The following is a 21159-nucleotide window of genomic DNA, read 5'->3' as shown; positions in this document are numbered from 1 at the left end:
ACCATATCTGACAGTTCTGTCAGAAAATTATGCCCCCCATCACTTGATTAATTATTTGGCCATAATAATTGCAGTCAAAATCTAAATTGTTAAATATTAAAAGAAATAGGTTCATTTTTATATTTTTAGGTTAATTTTCCAGCTTAAGTGCTTGTTGTAATTGTTTCTTTACTCTTCCCTCTGAAACTCTGATCCCCTTTCTCAACTGAATTCACTCTGATTGGCTGTTTCCCAACAATTGTTGTCCGTGGGTGATGTGAACCTTCCATATAATGCTCTCTGGAGGTGAGTGTCCAGACCCTTGGGTGATGCCCTAGGGGACTGAAGTATGTAGGTTGTGTCCTCGAAGGACCAGTTGTGAGGGAGGTGTTGGCCCCCTCCCCCTTTGTACTCCTCTGTTCAGCCAGCATTTACTGCAGGTGCCTGAGTGTTGGGTGTCGGGTGGGTGCTACAGATACAAGAGCAAAAAATTTCATCCCTATTCTCAAGGGATTTACCATCAAGTGGGAGCAGAAGAGAAGTAAACAATTGGACTGTTCTGTAATAAACATTGCAGGGAGGTATGACTATGATCACTGTCATAGCTAACAGGTACCGGCTCTCTGACAGTGCTAGCTATCAGTCTGGATGCTTTACTTGACCATCTCAGTTCATCTTCTCGAGAAGCCTTTGAGGTAGGCATAGTCATTTCCATCTCATTATATCAGCTCAGACGAGGCAGTTCAGCTTCAGAGCCTCCAAGGAACTGACACAGGGAGAACAATAACGTGGTTGTACCTGCTGGCATTTCTTGGTCATATTCCATAAACAAGGTCCTGTGCTGATAACACATTTGTGGACTGTCCCCTAAAGTCCTCTCATCACCCCTAGAGGCAGGTCCTGTTATCTGACAGGTGAGGAAACGCAACCAGAGGAGGTTACATAACTTGTGTAAGGGCAGTACTTGGACCCAAGCAGACTGCCTCAAAACTGTTTTGCTGTGAATTTCCAATGACAGATAGGCATTCATCTGTAAGTGGGGGAGAGAGATGTTCACCATGCCAGTGGAAGAGTGTGTTCGAGGCCATAGAGACAGAAGAAGCAGAGGCGTATTCAGATGCTACATCATTGTGCAGTCGGGTGGCCCTGAAATGGGTCTGCCTTTCACCAGTCTCTTCACTGCTGCTAATCATAGCTTCCACCTTTTCCCCCTGCCACTCTCTCCCTTATGTCGCCTGACTTTTACTTTTCTCTTCCTGCTGCTTCTCCAGCAGTGTCCGGGGTTAATCGCAGCAGGACTTGGCATTTTCAGGCATTGTCAGCCAATGAGAGGACACCTGCTCTGTGACTCATATGCCATATGTCTTAGTCATTTGTGTATCTGGCTGTTTGCATCACCAGTCTTGCTCAGAGGCTTTCTCCCACATGCTTTTGCAGCCACGCTCTCATTTGAGCTTCCACAAAATGAGCATCTGAGGTCATAATGAGGCAGGAATGCAGGTGTGATTCTGGTTTTTTGCAGAAGAGCAAAAAGTTATAGGGGTGCTAAGTGGTTTAGCTCGGAATCACATGAAAGAGCCAACTCCCGAACCCAGATCTGGTGCAACACTTGTCCCCCCAGAGCTGTCCCGCTCTCAAAAAGCAGTTAAGATGTACACTTCCATTCATTAAAAATGTTATTTGTGTTTTGTAATGTAATATGTATAAGTCAAAATGATTTTATTTTTCAAGTCTCCCGCTAAATAGCCCACAAGCATATAGTAACAAATATTTGTAGAGTACTTACTGTGTGCTGAGCATTGTCCATGTCTTGTCTCCTTTAATCCTTGCAACTAATCCATCATGTCAGCACGATTTCCTCCTGGTTTACAGATGAGGAGCTGAGCCTTTCAAGGGTCGGGTAGCTAGTACAGGAACATGATGGAATGAGTTTGAACTCGTATCTGCCTTGACCACCCTATTGCAGAGAGCAGAGCCTCTCTCCTTCTCTGCGTGCTCTTTCTCTCTCTCAAGTTCAGATCTTTTGCTCAAAGGGGCATAGTTGAACCTTTCATCAGTGGTTCTTTCACGTATTTTGAGTCAAGGAATTTGATGGAAGTTGGGGATCCCTTCCCCAGAAAGATATGTTGACACAAAAATTTGTGTTCAAATAAAGGAGATTCATAAATCCACAAAGCCTATCAAGCCAGTACTGTAGGTGGCATGAAGAGCAAAGATTCTTTTTGAGATCTCTCAAATGAAAGTTCTTTTAACTGTATGCAACAGTGGCCATATTTTTCACAGAGGTGAGAAGACACCCTGCCATTTTATGAGCAGCTACATTTTTTATTCTGATTATTAAAAGTAATACATAACCCCTTTTTGCAGTAGTTGTCTCATTACCCCTACTTACAGGTGGGGGAACAACCACAGAGAAGTTGAGTAATAGGCTTTGTCACATATTTACAAGCCAAAGAGTCTGGCTGATGTTCATGCATACAATTGTGCTGTCTACCCTGCTTCTTCTTAGATGTAGGTGTAGCCTTGCTAGGTTTTATTCTTTAGATCTAAGATACAGTTCCCAATATATAGGAAGGTGTACTCATCCCTATGTAGGATAGGCAGGGTGTGGACAGCTTGGCAATTCCTCTGAGGAATCAGGGTTAAGCAGCCACAAATCTTAAAATATAGCAGAGGCCAGCTTCCTTGTTCAGTTGCATACGAGATGCCACAGTTTATAAACTGTGACATATTCAGCCATCCATACGCAAAGCAAAATACTTAAGGTGAAGAATAAAATTACCTCTGTCTTCCCACAAACCGTGTGGTTGTAGGTGGTTTCCAGGCCAACAGTTGTAGGTAGAGGCAAAAAGTGCTTGAGTTGGGGCACCTGGGTGGCTCAGATGGTTAAGCGTCTACCTTCAACTCAGGTCATGGTCCTAGGGTCCTGGGATCAAGGCCCACGTAGGGCTCCCAGCTTAGCTAGGAACCTGCTTCTCCCTCTTCTTCTCTTCCCCGGCTTGTGCTTTTTCGCTGTCAAATAAATAAATAAAACCTAGGAAAAAGAAAAAGAAAAAAAGTGCTTGAGTTTCACATTGCCTTTAGCTCCCGCTGATGAGGTTTCCAGTATGGCAGCCTGACTCCGCATGGAGGCATCCCAGCGGCATCATTAGGCCGGGGGTCTCACTGGGGCAGAACCCTATTGTCTTACCTGTGACTTTTTATAACATGGAAAGTGTTCGGGGTTCCTTTACATTTGAGGAACGAAGGAGATATTCCTCATCAAACAGTACTTCAAAAGTTATTATGAGAGAAAGCGCCCTTTCTGCTAGGATGCTTGGCCATATGTATCCTTTCTTGCCATATGCAGTGAAGACCTTAGTAGGTACTGTGAAAAATATTTATTGAAGTTCTCATTTTGCATTCCAGTGCCGAGCAAAGACTATACTGTGAGTGGGATATTTCTCTGAAAATGTTGTGATATCCAAAATTGAGAATAATGTAAAGGAAATCCTGAGAGAACATAGCTATATTCTCTTTGTAGTCACCTAAATCATTTGGCCAACCAGTTTTAAATTACATAAATATTCATACTTGGTCAAACTGGAGTCAAGTTTTTTTTCAAAGTAAGAAAATTAAATGAAGCTCTAATAAAAACAAACAAAAGTAACACATGCTTATTGCAGAACAGTTAGAAAACACACAAAAAAAAGTATAAAGAAAACATTTACCTATAGCCCTCTACTGAGAAAAACTGCTATAAACGCTTTGACATGCTATGAACCCATCTCTTCTGCATGCCGTGTCGTGTTTTGAATATTGAAATTCAAGTGCTACTAACAGTATTTGCATCTTGCAGGTATCAGCATCGTGTGGAGTGGGCCGCAGAGCTCATGCGAGGACAAGGGCAGGAGGAGAGTACAGTGCAGAGAACCCTCCAGGATTACACAAAACCACTCGAGCATCCTGGTATAAAAAGGAAAGAAGAAGTTCAATGGCACGATGAGCAGAACTCTGAAACGACTTCCAAAATGGAAGTTACCACAGATAGAGAGGAACCTTCTGTGATGAATGGGGACTCGGGAAAGTCAGTTGACATGGACGGTCCCAGCAAGCCATCAGACAGCCTGCAGCAGGGCCCTGGGCCTGACCCACTCGCTCCCAACGGCGTGGGTGAACCTGTGGCGGAGGTGGCCAAGCCACAGCACGGCCCCGTGCCCCGAGTTCCTTGTGGCAAAGGAGGTGTCCTCCTCCCCCTGCCTGACACTCAGCCTGGAAATGGGAGCCAGCCCATGGGTCTCCTCTGTGCCAGCAAGAGGGTGCCTGGTGATGAGTACGTGCTGGTGGAGGAAGATGTGCATGATGAGAACGAGAAGGAATGTGCCCCAAGTGAAGAAGTAAGTATGGCCGGCCCTTGAACAACAGGGGTTCGGACTGCACGAACCCACTTATACACACAAGGATTGGTGTGCAGGCTTTTGTTTTTTTGGTGTTGCTTTTTTTTGATAAATACAGTACAATACTGTAAATATATTTTCTCTGCCATATGACTTTTTAAAATATTTTTTTCTCTAGCTTTATTATAAGAATGCAGCATATAACACATATGTAAAATACATGATAATTAGCCATTTATAATTGTTGGTAAGGCTTCCAGTCAGCAGTAAGCTATTAGTAGTTAATTTTGGGGGGAGTCAGAGATTATATATAGATTTTCTATGGCTGGAAGTCAGCTCCCCTAGCCCCTGTGTTGTCCAAAGATCAACTGAAGAAGAAAATTACTCACTTCCTCCAGAGCCGTAAGTTTCTGGCCCATAGCAGATGTGGGCTAACCAGGATGCCCCTTAACTCAGAAATGGTAGCAGGCCCATATTAAGTGCCCAGGGCATGTGAGAGGTGGTGAGACCCTCTGGGAGAACCAGCAGGCACTGGATCCCAGCCCTGGTGGCCTAGTAGCTGTGAGACTTATTTCTCCTAAAACCTCAAAGTTTGTGAATAACTTAACTTAAAAAAAAAAAAAAGTGCAAATTAAAGCATGTATAATAATATTCTTTCCCTTGGGTGGGGAAAAAAAGAAGTGCTGTAGTAGTTACACATAGTCTTGAGTGCAGCTGTGGTGCAGCTGTGGCGCAGGGAGTCTCGGATATGGAGGTCAGCCAGCACAGGAAAAACACTGGAAAGCTCAAGAGCACCCCCTCCCCCCGCCCCCTACCAAGGGATGCATAGTCAGAGACAGCTGCCCTAGAATTATCTGTAATAGCTAAAATGAGCAAATCTAATGGCTAAGTTGTATGTGAAACACCTGTTTGAAGAAATATTATCTAGCCTTTAGAATGGGGTTAATGGAGCCTGATAAGCTAGGCCCACCCTTCTGAGTTGGTTGCAAGTGGGTGAAAAGAAGTACTTAAATTTGACCAAGGAAAGGATCACAACCGTGGGAAAATTTCATGGGGAACATAGGAAACAAATCAAAATGTTAATAATAGAAACCTAAAACTTCTTTTTCCACATCATAATAAAAAAATATTTTTAACAGTATTAATCCAATAAATGTGAATCTGTGAAATTTGTAAAAACAAAATGTTTTAAAATGCAATCCCCTCTATGTAATATGTAGTGCTTCTGTTTGTTCTGTATGTATTTTATTTCTTTTCAGTTGGCACCAAAAAGGAGATTAGTATGCAGAAGAAATCCATATAGGATCTTGGAGTATTTGCAGCTTAGCTTAGAAGAGGTATGTTTCCTGCATGTTACCTTTTCAGCTCTTGGTCTCAGGGCCTGGACAACCTGTAATGGGGTCCACTTGTAAATGCAATTCTGTATGTAATTCAGTAACTATGAGTATTCAGTAACTGAACATTACAAATAGGTACTGAAATAACCATAGGCAACTTCCAAAGTAGGTCTGCCTAAATTTCACTCCTTAACCTTCATTTCATCAGGTCTAAGATCTTGGGGGGCCTTCCTATATCATGAGATACAGCTTATATACCATACCATTCACCCATTTAAAGTGTACAGTTCATGGTTTTTAGTATTTCATAGTTTCACCAGCTTTTAATAAGCCAGGATGCATGCTTCAAGTCATGTCGTGGCTGCTAATTATATAAATGGATTCTAGATATTTCCTTCTGCAGAATTACTAATACATGTCTCTTAATGGAATAGCTACATTCCCAAAAGTTAGCTAAAAGTGACTTTCTAAAAACTGCATCATAAATTTTCCCTCTGATTTGGAGTTCCTCTATCCTGTGTTCATTTGTTCAGTCCCTCCTCCTTTGCTTATGTTTACACTGTGCACAGAAATGTCCTTTTTGCCCTGGAGAACTGCACCCCTTCCTCAATCTCGTGTGCTTCCTCTCCCAGAATGCCCCTGCTTGTCTTGGATGGCTCCCGCAGTCACTAGCACTGTTCTTGGTGGAGATGCAGGTCTCAGGCAGTGCTTGTTGAGTATGTCCACATTGGTAACTTCGTGGGTGCATTCACAGAGAAGTAGTTGTATCTCCATGTTTTCTGGATTTCCTTGTCTGTACTTCCTTCCTTGCAATGAGTCCAAACAGACTGTGGGACCCAGAAATGATGTTTGGAATTATTTACTACGTCTCCTTTTTCTACAAATGCACCAGCTGAATCTGTTGTAGAAGACAGTAACCACTAGCCACGTATGACTATTTAATTTAGAAGTGAGCGAAATTCAGAATTCTGTTTCTCAGTTGTGCCAGCTACATTTCAAACACTCAGCAGCCACAGGTGGATAGTGGTGACTGTATTGGACAGCACAGTTGTAGAACATCGTCATCATAGGAAGTTCTGCTGGACAACACTGTAGATTCCCCTTCTCTAGGTGCTTGAGCTCTCTGGGCCTTGATTTCTTCTCTGTATAATGAGGGTTATGTAATGCCTTGTTCATAAGATCTGGGAATTAACTACCCCATGTAATGGGCTCAGCACAGTGCCTGATACATTGTAAGTGCTCAGTAAGTGTTAGTGCCTGCTTTTCTTGTTGTTATCATCATTATTAAATTACTTGTAAAAGCTATTAAGTAGCTAGTTAGAACCTTTTCTTTTGCAATCAGTATTTTGCAAAAATGTTCACTGGGTACTTACTCTGTGCCAGGCACTGGGCTAAGTACTAACAATACAGAAATAAATAGAATATGGCTCTGGTCCTAAAGATGGCCCAGAAATAATTACATTCCATGTGGTCTGTGGATTGTGCCAGTGTTGCTCCTCTGGTATCCTTGTACCCAATGTCTGATGTCTATCAAGTGCTTAATAATTTTATTTGTTAAATGGAGGCATTCAGGGTGTGGAATTTGCACAGAAACTGGTGGAGTCCAAAAGGACGTGAGCTAGCTGGAAAGCCTTCATGGAGTTGGTGATATCTGTAGATATTAAAAGATAAATAGTGGATTGCCATTTGGACACTGGACAGCATAGACTCCTCAGCCCTGGATTGGCAACACAGGAGGGCTAGATCGTGAGGGCATATCTACAAGCATCAACCAGGGGTCTGACCTGGTCTTGGTGGTGCTGGGGCACTGCAATAGCCATGTCAGGGAAGGGCAGGTACTGGAGCTGGCATCAGTAGGAGACTGCTGGAGGGCTGAGGAGGAGCCGGCCGGGATCCCAGCTCTGGGAGGTGGCAGCAATAGGCAGAGAGGGCATTAGATGTCGGCCTCACTGTTCCAGGAGGTGACCGGTTGTGTTCCATGCGATGCTTTTTACTGACAAAAAAAGGTGTCACTGTCTGCTGTTGTCTCCCAAACACTCCTGAAGAAAGACAAGAGTAATGGGAGGTAGATGAGGTTGCTCTGCATTCTTGGAAGCTGCCTGGTTCCTGAGGACATTCCACAGAGGTCTTGCAGTTTTCGGGGAATGTGTGATTAAACCTCGCTCTGCCTCTCAGGTCTGTTTTGGCAGATTGCCTCTGAATGAATCACCCGTGTTTGGTGCACCACTTATACAGTTTAATGTGTTTCCATAAATGTCCATCAGGAACACAGGCAGCCCTTCTCTGGTGATTCAGAGCAGTTTTTTCTGGAGCTTGGGAATGATAATACCACAGCTGACTTAAAGATCTGTCTCTTAGAGATCTGTTACTGAGAACTGTTTTTCCATTATAACACTTTGCGACCCAGCTAGATTTAGTGATGACATTAAAACCATCATTAAACTCTTCCCTCCACTTTTGCTTTGATAGTAAAAGCTTACTAATGAGATCTCAAGGGACATAATCACCTACCTCCCCAGACTTCCCCAGTCTTCTGATGATTTAATTCTAAATAAAGCCAACTCAGTTGAATTAAGATCCATTCCATCTGTAATAAGTGCCTATGAGCAGTTTGTGTACATTCATAAAAACCATTTATTTTAAGTCAATAAATATTAATGAGGCATTGGTTTCATCAGTTCTTAGGAACATTTGTTTACTGATAATGGAAAGTTTCTGAAGAACTTAAATTCTAACAAATACTAGGAAGGAGTCTCTTGCTTGGCAAGGAGAGGCTTGAACTTTTCCAGGCTACAGTATCTAAACGGTTTTTTAAAAGGAGGGGAAACTAAAATGAATTGAGCAGTTAGGTACTTTGCGTAGACTTTAAAATTTTTATGAGACTTAATCTCATTAAATCTTTAATAAGGCATTTTCAGCCCCATTTTGTCAGTGAGGTAGGAGAGCTTAAGTGATACTTGCAGGGGGCTTGCTGCTAATGAAGATTTCAGCCCAGCTCTGCCACATCCCAGAGTTCATCCTCCCTGTTGCCCCGTTCTGAACCAAGAAGTGATGGTTGGGAGACATCGAAAGGGGAAGCACTTGACTGTTGGAGGGCCTAGGTTCGTCTCCTCCATGGCAACTTCTGACCACCATTTGTGTGTATCCGAGAAACAGTGGTACTCTGCGTTAGTGAGTGGTGTGCCACAGTAAGACCAAAGGTCAAAGTAAGATTGTCGGACACCTGGGAAGGCTCTCACTGGTAGCTGCAAGGGGCTGTGGGGCATGCAGCATTCACATGAGGAGAAAGGAGCTGGACAGCCAGGCTTGCAAAGACCTGCTCTCATTGACTCTGGCAGTGTCATAAACTCGGGGTCGAGTCTCTCAGCACAGGCACAGAGCAAACGCCATGTGTTAGACCCTCTCCTGAGCCAGGGGAACGGCAGGCAGAGTTTCTGCTCTCACAGAGTTGACTTTCAAGCTGGAGAGGTGCATATAAGAAAGATCTTTTCAGACAAATGTGTTCTGGGGTGCCTGGGTGGCTCAGTGGGTTAAGCCTCTGCCTTCCGCTCAGGTCATGATCTCAGGGTCCTGGGATCGAGCCCCACGTCGGGCTCTCTGCTCAGTGTGGAGCCTGCTTCCCCCCTCTCTCTGCCTGCCTCTCTGCCTACTTGTGATCTCTCTCTGTCAAATAAATAAAATCTTTTTTAAAAAAAAAGTGTGTTCTGAAGAAGATGATCGGGATGGGGGTTGCTTAACAAGGGTGGAGGGGAAGACCTCTCCAAGAAGTGACCTTTGCGTCTGGGGCAGAACGTGCCAGATACTGGAGTAGCACTTACAAAGGTGAAGGCAGGAATGAGCTTACTGTGTTCAGGGGTAGACATGGAGCCAACATGGCCAGAAGGAGTGGTGGTCAGATCTCCAAGGGACTGGAGGCTGTGGGAAACAACGTGCCATAAAGCCATTTGGAGGGTTTTAGTTGTGGGAGCCACGTGACCTTCACGTGGGGAAAAGATGGCTCCAGCTGCTATGGAGAATGTATGGAGCAGAAAGGCCTTTGAGAAGTCCAGGCAGGGAGTGGCGGTTGGGACCCAGAGGAGCGGGGTCACCTGCATCTTTAGAGAAGCTCTAGGTGTAGATCAGAGTGAAACTAAAGTGGTAGTTCTCAAGCCACTTTACTCTATTAAAAATTATTGATGATCCCAGGAACATCTTAATGTGGGTTATATCTGTCACTGTTTGCCAAACTAAATTAAAACACAATTTTAAAATTTGTTCTTTAATTCATTTTAAGATAATGATGATAAATCCTTTACACATTAATATAAAATTTTATGAAAAATAACTACATTCTTTTAAAACAGAACAAATTCAGTGAGAAGAATGGCAATTTTTCCCTTCTGCCAGTTGCTTGAAGGTCTGGCTTTATAGAAGTCAGCTGGATGCCCACATCTGCTTCTTTATTCAGTCTGTTGTGACACCATGTGTCTTAGAGCCTCTGGAGAGAATGAGCAGGAACAAGGCAAATAATGTGTTCTTATCATGAAGCAGTTTTGGCCTGGAGACCTCCTGAAAGGGTCTCGGGGACTCCGGGATCCCCAGACCACACTTTGAGAACCACTGTTGTAAAGAGAAGTGCCATGAGATAGGAGAAAATGACAGGGGGTGGACTCAGGCAATTCCTGGGGATCACAGAGGTGTTTCCTTAGCAAACCTTATCACTGCTTGAAACCCCCTACACCTCCATGGCCTGTGCTCTCCTAAATCCTCTTGTGGTTTGTTGCTGTGCATGCTGGGGCAGTGAAGAAGTATGCTCGGTGAGCACCAGTCATCGGTACCATGCTGTTGAACAAAAATGCGTAGGCTTGGGGCGGGGAACTGCATCTCTGTCGCCATACTGTGTAAGAAGGCCCTCATCTATGCCAGGTAGAGGCAGCAGAATAGTTTTCGTTTGGTTATAATCTTCTGTCCTCATATTTATAAAGAAAGTACCCCGGTTTTACTGATAACCACCATTTAGCCACTAGGACACACCACTCTCGTGTAAGTCTGTTCAGGTGTAAACATGGATCCTATCCCCATCTACAAGTATAGTGAACAGTGCTTGGTGGCATCAGTGTTTGGCATTGTCCTACTTTCATCAGAAAGCAATTGGGGCACCTGGCTGGCTGGGTTGATGTAAAGTATATGACTCTTGATCTCAGGGTTGGGAGATCGAACCCCACGTTGAGTGTAGAGATTATTTAAAAAAATAAACATTTTTTTTTTAAAAAGCTATTTTGGGGCTCCTGAGTGGCTCATTTGGTTAAGTGTCTGCCTTCAGCTCAGGTCGTGTCCCCGGGGTTTCGGGATCAAGTCCTGAATCCGGCTCCCTGCTCACTGGGGAACCTGCTTGTCCCTCTGCCTTTCCCCCTGCTTGTGCTCACTTTCTTTCCATCAAATAAATAAGATCTTTTAAAAGAAAAAAAAAAGGCTATTTTAATCTCCATCTAAGTGTGATTTTACTCAACTACAGCTGACTGTTTGCTTTTCCTCCTGCCTCCCCATGCAAGTAAAACATTACTGTATAATGAAGTTCATGGAAAGTTAGGGATTACTTAGTGAGAAATCACTTGCAAGGGTGACTGAAAAACTCATGTTTTGTTATGCAAGCCAAATTTATACTGCTCACTTTTCACAAATTTCTATGTATTTCTTCCTGTAAATTTTTTTTCTCGGTTTAATATGGTTATTTAATTTTGCAGAGGAAAATCTAATGAGGAAAGATTTCTATTATTACAGCTATTTACATCATTTTTCAGTTTAGCTATATGGTTTTTAAGGGGAAAATACATGGAAAATATACAAATGCTTTGTTTTTTACTGATTTTTAATCAATTTGTGACTTTCATATCTTCTTAGACTTTTTTAATCCTTAAAATTTGCATGAACCATTTATGTTAAAAATGTTATCACTTTTTGAAGGTGATTTAAGGACATTAATTTATACTTGAGGTAAAGAAAAATCAATCTGTAAAATAATTTCTCAAGAATGTGGGATAGTTTCTGATGGACATTTTCTGCTTGCTCTCTTTTTAGGCCTTTTTCCTGGTCTATGCTCTGGGATGTCTGAGTATTTACTATGAGAAGGTAAGATGTTATATTTAAATAAAATCCACTTAAAATTTTCCTGGTGTTAAAAGCAGGCTGTAGTAATTTTCATATTGCTATAATACAAACTTACCTACCTTCACTGAATGAAATTGGAGTTAAATTTTTTCTCTAGGTTTAGGCTTTGGGCCCTGAATTGTGATTTTTTGGGGCGGGGGTAAGATTTTATTTGTTTATTTTAGAGACTACAAGTTTGAGCAGGGGGAGGGGAGAGAGAATCCCAAGCAGACTTCATGCCGAGTGTGGAGCCTAATGTGAAGCTTGATCTCACCACCCTGAGATCATGACCTGAGCCAAAATCAAGAGTGAGACACTTAACCGACTCAGCACCCTCTGAATTGTGATTATTAAGGCAGAAGCCAGGTTTGACTCTTTCAGATTGAATTTCATTCCCAGATGCTAGGAGAACAACAATATCTTAGATAATGATCAGGAAATTGGTGTCAGTGGGGCGCCTGGGTGGCTCAGTGGGTTAAAGCCTCTGCCTTCAGCTCAGGTCATGATCCCAGGGTCCTGGGATAGAGCCCCGCATCGGGCTCTCTGCTCAGCAGGGAGCCTGCTTCCTCCTCTCTCTGCCTACTTGTAATCTCTGTCTGTCAAATAAATAAAATCTTTCAAAAAAAAAAAAAAAGGAAATTGGTGTCAGAACAGTACTAAAAATTACAACTGCCGGTGTTCAGTGCCTCCTTTGGTAAAAGCTATGTGTTGGGTACCTTACAGGCAGTACTTCTGATCCTTGCCTCTGTCTGGTAAGAATTCTACAGATAAGGTAACTGAGGCTCGGAGGAAGTAAGTAACTCAGCCAGGGTCACACAGCTAGTCTGGTTAGAATTAATACTTGAAGCTATGTGAAGTTGTCTCCAAACCTGTGATTGTGTACTGTAGCCTGCTGCCCTCAAAAGAAAGTTCCACGAGAAGCTGATACCATTGCTTACCTTCCCGTAGAGACCTTGGGGGGCTGGGCACACGGTAGAAAGGGAGACTTCACTGTACATTTTTATGCTTTGTGAATTTGGACCAGGTGAATATAATATCTATTCCGAATAATTCAAATGAATTAAAAAGAGAAAGGTCAGCAGAGCAATAAATAGAATGGGGAAAGCATATTTTGTTTTGTTCTTGGGAGTGCATAATTTTTTATCATTCATCAAATTCCAATTATATAAATTATTTTCAAGAGTATTCTAGTAGTTCAAAATGGGTGATGTTTGATGGGTGACTCATTTTCCCAGGTGGTGGCCATTCTTAACCCACCTTGCCTCCTCTCCTGGGCCTTAGTTGAAATTCTTGAGAATATTCCACTGCTACCTAGAATCCTCAGCCTCTGTAACATGGTGGGCTCTCCGTATTGGAAGTTCAGCCTTCCTTATGAGACTGTTGCTTATTACAGGGGTGCTGAGTGTTTCCTTGCTTTGGAATTTAAAAGCCACACATGTATTTCTACCTTAGAAACAATTAAAAGAAGAAGAAGAAGAAGGAGCAGAAGAAAGGAAGAAAAAAACTGTATCTCATATTTATGGATTTAAAATCTCAGGCTGAGACAAACTGAGCGGGTTTCATTGACTGAGCCTTAAACCAACCGGAGAATTAAATGTTCCCTGAACCAAGCCATTCTCTGTCTCTTCATATCCTCTGTTAGGAACAGAATTCTCTTTAAAGCAGTTGGATTATTCATTTGTGCCATGAGATAAATTCTCTAGTTCCAAAGACTAAATGTGGCATCTTTTTTTTAAGCTTTTACAAAATTATGTTTTGGTTTCCTGAATGTGGCCTGACATACAGTAGCTACTCAACTTGGGTCAGTGAAATGTTTGGAACATCCTGCCCTCCAGCTTTGGTGGACTTGTCGCCCTCAAGCACCTGACACTTGCTCACTCCTCTCCCTGGAGTATTCTTGTGCAGCACCCACCGCCGCCCCCAGTCCCCCCACTGCCCCAGGTTCCCCCATCCCCGCCGCCCCCAGTCCCCCCTGCTGCCCCCAGTCCCCCCCACCGCCCCCTTCCACTTGGCTGCTTCCTCCTCATCTCAGACGTTGCTGTTGCATGGCAGCCCTTCCCAGAGCAGTGCTCTCTGATGGAAGTGAATATAAGCCTCAGACAGGAGCCACATGCTTCATTTTAAATTTTCTGGTAGCCGTGTTGAAGGGATTATTAAAAGAAAAAAAAAGTCTTATTATTTACAGAGTTTCTTGAACTCAACATATCATTCTTGTGTTCCTACCAAGTCTTTGAAATTCGGTGTGTATTTTCCACTTGAGGCCCATCTCCCTTCTGGCCTGTGTCTGGTGCTGCCACACTGGGCAGCACAGGCCTAGATTCTCTGTTAAGTCTCTTGGTCATGGGTGCTGTGTGTGTTTACTGCTGGTACAGATGTCAGTTCACTGGCTGAATGACGAGTGAATACATACATAATAATGCCCTTTTTTTCTTTCACCAACATTAGGAGCCTTTAACAATCCTGAAGCTCTGGAAAGCTTTCACTGCAGTTCAGCCCACATTCAGGACTACGTACATGGCATACCATTACTTCCGAAGCAAGGGCTGGGTGCCCAAAGTGGGACTTAAGTATGGGACAGATTTACGTAAGTACTTCCTGACTCGGTAGAATGCTGGTTCTCAGGGTGAAAACTGAATTGGTAATAAGTGCTGTTGCTGGTTTTTTCCTAAAATGATACCTTCATTTTGGCTTAGATAAAAATATTTGGGTTGGGGTGAAGGGTTTGTCCAGAAGGAATGAAAAGGAAGTCTAAGGGGAAAGCCTGGAGATAGAAGCCTGTAGCCCCAAGTATTCAGGTTTTCTTCTCACCTGCTCTGTAATCTGAGAAAAGAGTTTTATAACCCCTATTCCCCTCCTCTCATTAGCCATGTGATTGTGTGATACGGGGCAGTCCCTTATCCTCTAGGCCTCAATTGTCTCATCTGGCAAGTGAGAATGATCATATAATCCTAATAATCCCACCTATCCTTTGTTGACCACTTACTATGTGTCAAGCATTTTAAAATTCATTATCTCATTTAATCCCTAAAGCAATCTTATGCAACTGATGCTCTTATTATTTAATTTTTTTTCTGATTATGGTTGTGAGAGAATGGGTCATTTGCCTCTAACAGTTTCCAGGGCCAGCAACTTAACAGAGCTTGGCTTTGAATTCTGAAGCCCAGGCTCTTAGAAACTGCCTCCTCTTATCTTGAAGTAAGGATTCTGGACCAGATGAGCACTTTAGTCAACAGATAATTACTGAGAGTCTTCTATGGGCCAGGTGTTCTTAGGGGCCAGGAATGCAGAGGTGAATGAGACTAACACAAAGCTGCCTTGATGGAGCTGCTTGCTTTCTGGCTGGGGAGATGAATAAGCCAATAAGTAAATGTATAATGTAAATTCAGAGGCTATTACATACTAAGAAAAATAAAACAGAGTAAAGGGATAGAAAGTGAAGAAAATTAGTTAGGAAAAGACTCTGAAAAGATGTGACCACAAACAAAAATGTGACCACAGTGAGGGAACAGGTCACTTGAGAATCTGGGGAAGAACAGGGTAGGCACAAAGTGAACAGCAAGTGCAAAGTCCCTGAGGCAGGAATGAGCTCGGTCAATCTCAGGAATAACGTAAAGACAGGGTGTCTAGAACTTAGAGATCCCAGGGAAGAGTGAAGAACATAGTAGGCACAAGGTAAAGAACAAGCACAAAAGCCTTGAGGCAGGGAAGTCTCAGGAACAGCATAAAGACAGTGTTTAGAAGTTGGAGATACCAGGGGGAGAGTGACTTGAGGTGATGTCTGTAAGTTGGGTTGACACAGAGCATGTAGGGCCTCATTGTTTTTCTGGTGATTGGAAGTCTTGGGAGATTTTGAGCAAAGAAGTGACTTGAAATGAACAGGACCCTCTGTTGTCTCTGTTACTAATGGACAGTGGGGTGGGTCAGGAACAAAAATGAAGCAGAGAGACTTAATTAGGAAAACTGAGCCCAACTACCCCTGCAGACAGATTGGATGTCAGAATTTCATTTAAGAGGAATCAGGGATAATGCCTGCATACCTGGAAAATGATTCTAGAGTACAGGACTACCTTGAGATATAAATTTGGAGTTGTCATTAATGTAACCAGCTCTCAAAGCCACAGGCCCAGGTGAGTGGACGTAGGGGTCCTGGGGTCCCTCCCAGCACTTGTTTCACTGCTAAGTCCCTCAAACTCATTTTCTACATCTGCTAAGTGAGGGTGCTTCCTGGATGTTTTCAGAATTATGAGGCTCAAATAAAAATGTCAAGCTCTTTGAGAAATCTTCTGAGAAGTCATGGCCCTGAGGTCTTGTGAGCTGTGTCGTATGCTTGTTTCATGTGTTCTGAGCCTTTTTTTTTTTTAACACACAAAGCCAATTCAATCTTTTAAATTTCAAATGCTCTAAAATTGTGCTTAACCTGAAATCATAGGATAGTCTTCAGGAGACCCCAGCATAAAATACTATGTTTGTAGATTGGTGTGTTTTTCTGGATCAAGAGTCCACCTCTTTCATTAAATTCTCAAGTGGGGAAAGAGGGTGTCAGCAGTCCAAAATAAAGGTTAAGGATTTCCTAATCCTCTAATGGCTTCTTTTGTTTCTTCCATGCCTGGATTTCAGGTACAGATACACTGACTTAGGGTTAGCACACAAATGACCAGGATTAGCTTGAGATTAGCTTGCTGGGTTTCCACATAATTGTGTTGGCCACAGTTCACGATGCTTAAATAAGTTATGTGCCTGTTTCATTTTCCTTCATTGGCTTCCCACCCTGTTCTCCTTTTCATTCTCCTGTAAGAATAGCCGTTTGGTGCAAACGCTTGGCAGGTCTTCCTCAGCTTTCTCATTGTATGAGTGAAACTTGAGTTAGAATTTTCCAGTCAACAAGGCTGCCGGGATACTTTCAGAGGTGGCATGGGGCTAGTCAAAAGAGCTCTTTGGCCTCACAGCCAGCTCTTCCTCTTTACTGTGTGGCTTCAGGCAAGTTACTTCATCTCTCTGAGTGTCCATTTGCTCATCATAAAACACGGATAACACCATCTTTACAAAAAAATAAATTAAAAATTGCAGGGGAAAGGGGCCTTTGTTGAGTGCCATCTAAGCATACCTGAGGTATGCTCATGTATGATGACTGATGTATTTTCAATACTAAGCCATATTTGTGAAGAGTCATTTTTTTTATTAAATTTTTTTTAAAGATTTTATTTATTTATTTGACAGAGAGAGAGAGAGAGACAGCAAGAGACTGGGGGTGGAAGGAGTGGGAGAGGGAGAAGCTGGCTTCCCGCTGAGCAGGGAACCTGATGGAGGGCTCAGTCCCAGGATTCTGGGATCATGACCTGAGCCAAAGGCAGACGCTTAAAGGCTGAGCCACTGAGGCGCCCCTGAAGAGTCATTTTTAAAACAAACCGCCTAATAGGGATGGTTGAAAGGACAGATTTTTTTTTTTTTAAAGAAATGAAACAACTGTTATTTCCCAACTCCCTGGAGGCCTTTGCCACAGCTGGGTCATATCATGTACTTTGAGCTGCTTGTATAATTAATGTGAGACCAGGTTTCTGGACCAGCAGCAACATGAGGGGTGTCTTCACATTTCCTGCTGTAGCAGGGGTTCACAAGCAGTGCTAGCCTGGGATAAGAGGAACAGTTTCCTGGGGCGCCTGGCTGGCTCAGCTGGTGGAGGGTGCAACTCTTGATCTCGGGGTTGCAAATTGAAACCCCACATTGGGTGTAGATATTACTTAAAAATAAAATCTTTTTAAAAAAGAAAAGAAAAGAGAAACAGCTTCCTAAGCTTTTCCTCCGCTCTAGGCCCAGGAGCTTGGTGCCTGATGTTTTTTAACAATAATATTATTTTAATTTTAAGGGCCAGTGACCAAATCACCCATACCCTAGAGCTGTCAACACAGGTTAAGCCCAGGACATCCCCTCATAACTATTGTTTCTGCTTATAGAGGTAATGACCCATGACAAAGGGCCATTATGAAATTCACTTCTTATCAGGAAACTCTTCCCTTGAATAAATCTTGTCAATCCCTTTTCATTCCAGGAGCAGTACTCGGAACAAATGATATGGATCTCAAATTGAGTGCAACTGCCGAGCTACTTGACCTTGATCACCCACTGGTGAAAACCAGATTAGAAACCAGGTGGGAGCCTTTCCTTACATTCCCCACCCAAAGGCTCCCACAGCTGCTGGCTCTCATGGTGACCCAGCACCTTGCCTTGGTGCTTTTCTTCCCTCTCCTTATTTAATCTTAATACTCCTGTGAGGCGTATGGCATTTGTTTCCTTTTATATGACACTGGGGATATTATAGTTTAGAAGGGTCAAGGAAGTTGCCAGGGGTCCCCCAGCAAGTAAGTGCGGAGGTTCGCTCTGTCTGGGGCCAAGCTCCGTGTGCTTCCACCACACCAGACTGCTGCTGCCGGCCAGAAAGCTGAAAACCAGCTCCAGGTGTATATGCAGCTACTGGTTGATGTGACTGACTTAAGATCTAGTTACTCCTAAGTCTCCCTCCCACCTTGACTGAGTTGGGTCATGTAATTTCATAGCTGCCTATGAATTAGAAGTCGTGAGACAAGTGGAATGATGGGAGACGTTAGAAGCCAGCAGAGTACCAGGTTCCCAGAGACCAGAGGAGCCCTCCCTAGTCATGGCACCTAGCTCAGAGGTTGATAACTGGTTCTGTGTCCAGGAAGAGGCATCAGAGCAGCTCCTCTGTACTCACCACAAACAAAGAGCTGTGCCTTCTTCCCATGTCTTGGTTTTTTCCTAAACCACTCTTCTTGGCTTATTTTTCCAGTCAAACATTTTAAATATATTTTTTAAAGATTTTACTTATTTATTTGACAGAGAGATCACAAGTAGGTAGAGAGGCAGGCAGAGAGAGAGGAGGAAGCAGGCTCCCTACTGAGCAGAGCACCTGATGTGGGGCTCGATCCCAGGACACTGAGATCATGACCTGAGCTGAAGGCAGAGGCTTAACCCACTGAGCCACCCAGGCGCCCCACATTTTAAATATTTTTATTAACATTTTCCACATCTGCTCACACAACCCATAGTATTTCTACATGCAACTCATGAGAATAGGGACATTCTCCTACATAACTATAATACCATGCAATACCTGAGAGAAATCAGAACTTAGAGTATCATCAAAATACCAGAAAACTTAAATTTCTCTCTGTTGTCCCCAAAATGTCTTTTGCAGCTATGGGGATTTTGTCGTTGTTGTTTTAATGCAGGCTCTACTCATAGTTCATGTATCACATCTGGTGTTAGGTTTCTCTTTTATTTTGCTAGGGTTGCCATAAGAGATTACCAAAGTCTGGGGGGCTTAAAACAACAGAAATTCATTTCCTCACAGCTCTGGAGGCCGGAAGTCTGCTGGGCAGTAGGGGACATTGATCCCTTGCGTCGTCAGTGGCTAGTGGCACCGGGCATCCCTCAGATTATGGTGGCATCACTCCAATCTCTGCAAAGAGCCTTTTCCAAAGAAGGCCACCTCCCAGATTCCAGGGATTAGGGCATGAATGTATCTTTTGGGGGCCACCATTCACCCTACCACAGCCTCTTTAGCTTTTTTTAAATCTGTAACAGTTTCTCTACCTTGTTTGGTTTTCATGACATTTTTTTATTAGAGTCCTGAAGGATATCCCACATTCTAGATATGTTTGTTTCCTCACGATTAGACTCGGGCTCACATTCTTTGGCTTGCGTCGGCTTGCTGTGGGTATTGTACCCCGTTAGGAGGTACTTAATGTCAGGCTGTCCCACTGTTGATGATACTGAGTTTGATTAGTTGGATAAAGTGACCATTATCAGATGTCCATTGTAAAATTACGTATTTCCTTTTGTAATTAACAAGGAATGTGTAGGATGAGACTGTGCATATCTGCATCCCCAATAATTATAATGGTTGCCCAAATTGGTTTTGCCCTAATCATTTTCTAATTCTGTCATTCCTTCCACATGCCATGTCTGGCTTACATTTATAAGAAGGAGCTTTCTCTTTTCCCCATTCTTTCAGACTTCCTTTTTGAATGCCCAGGATTTCTTAGACTTCGAAAGTTTTCATCTTTCTGCTTGAGAGGCATTTTTGTAAAACGATTTTATTGTTCACTCTGAAGACACTGTCATCATTATGAATACTACCCCAGGTAGCATTTTGAACCCTCACTTTATGCCAGCCACTGTGCCAACACCTCTACCTTCAATTACTACCCCCAGATTTTATAAGAAGGAGATTGAAACACAAGGTGTTGTCATTTGGTCTTGACACTGAAAAAACTTGAACCTGGGTCTGTCTGATGTCACTGTTCATGCTTGTAACTTGTAAGCTATACCACCAACCTTATCAGTCATCTGAAATGACCCGACTTAGGGGTGGAGGCTGCTTTCCAGCTATGTCATGTTCTAGTGTCCCAGAAGCATGTTAGAGATATGTGCCTGATCGTAAGTAACGGTATTTGAGTGCTGGAAAAGATCTCAGTTGCCCCTTGTTCTTCATGTTGCAGTTTTGGAAACTGAGGCTCAGAGATGTTAGTAACTTGCTTGAAGTCATACAACCATGAGTGGCAGAAACCGGGCAGGCAGCAAAACTCCTGAATTCAAGTTCATTCCAGTACATGGTTTCCTTCCCTACACCACATCTCAGAAAGCTGAGGGTTGTATGTTAGAGTATTTACTTAAATTTGTCCCCTTACACACAGTGAATTTGAGCTGACTTGCCAAATCCTTTAACTATAATTTAAATAGGAAATATCATAGTAAGAAGGAAACATGACCCTAGTAAATGTAGTCTAGGTGAAGGGTTGCTGTAATGTCCATGGGCCTGTGGGTTACTACTCATGCTGTCAGGTTGGCTCTGAGCTTTCTGAGCCTAAGGGAAATATGATTAGCTACAGTACTGGCATGGCCAAAAAGGAAAATTTTCTCAATTCCTCAAAGGATAAAAAGCTTTTCTGCATTGATTTTGCACTGGGGATAGTCGCAAGCTTATAGTTATAATTGTGTATTAGTAAAGATAATTTTTATACCTGTAGTTACATATAAACCCCAGATCTCAGAGGCTTAACAGCAGAAGTTAATTTTTCATGTGCAATCCGAAAACTGGTATCTCTGAGTGGTGATGCAGATCAACTCCCAAAGGTGCTTCAGGAGTCTAGCCTTCTTCCTTATGGCTCCGTGGTCTTCACCACATGACTTTGAAGGTCATCTTCAAAAAGGAATAAGTACAGGCTTGGTACATGGCAGGGTCTTATGGGCCAGCCTGGCTGCTCAGGAAACTAAGAGACATGATCTAGCCACGTGCCTAGAGAGGGAATGAGTTTGGTAAACAG

At 43.0% G+C, this 21159-nt stretch overlaps 1 protein-coding gene across 1 annotated transcript in view; it reads left to right on the top strand.

Annotated features, from left to right (window-relative positions):
• TSEN2 (tRNA splicing endonuclease subunit 2) overlaps nt 1-21159 on the top strand; it is a 39889-nt gene that overhangs the window by 14131 nt on the left and 4599 nt on the right. Inside the window, exons 5-8 of the mRNA XM_080825536.1 lie at nt 3818-4355; nt 5615-5692; nt 11750-11800; nt 14264-14402. Of these exons, the coding sequence (XP_080681662.1) occupies nt 3818-4355; nt 5615-5692; nt 11750-11800; nt 14264-14402 (806 nt within the window). The remainder of the gene's footprint in view (nt 1-3817; nt 4356-5614; nt 5693-11749; nt 11801-14263; nt 14403-21159) is intronic.

The sequence above is a fragment of the Martes martes genome (assembly GCF_963455335.1).
Source record: "Martes martes genome assembly, chromosome: 1".
In the NCBI taxonomy this organism is placed as follows: Eukaryota; Metazoa; Chordata; class Mammalia; order Carnivora; family Mustelidae; genus Martes; species Martes martes.
The sequence above is the reverse complement of the archived record's forward strand: the minus strand, read 5'-3'. Positions and strand labels throughout refer to the sequence as shown.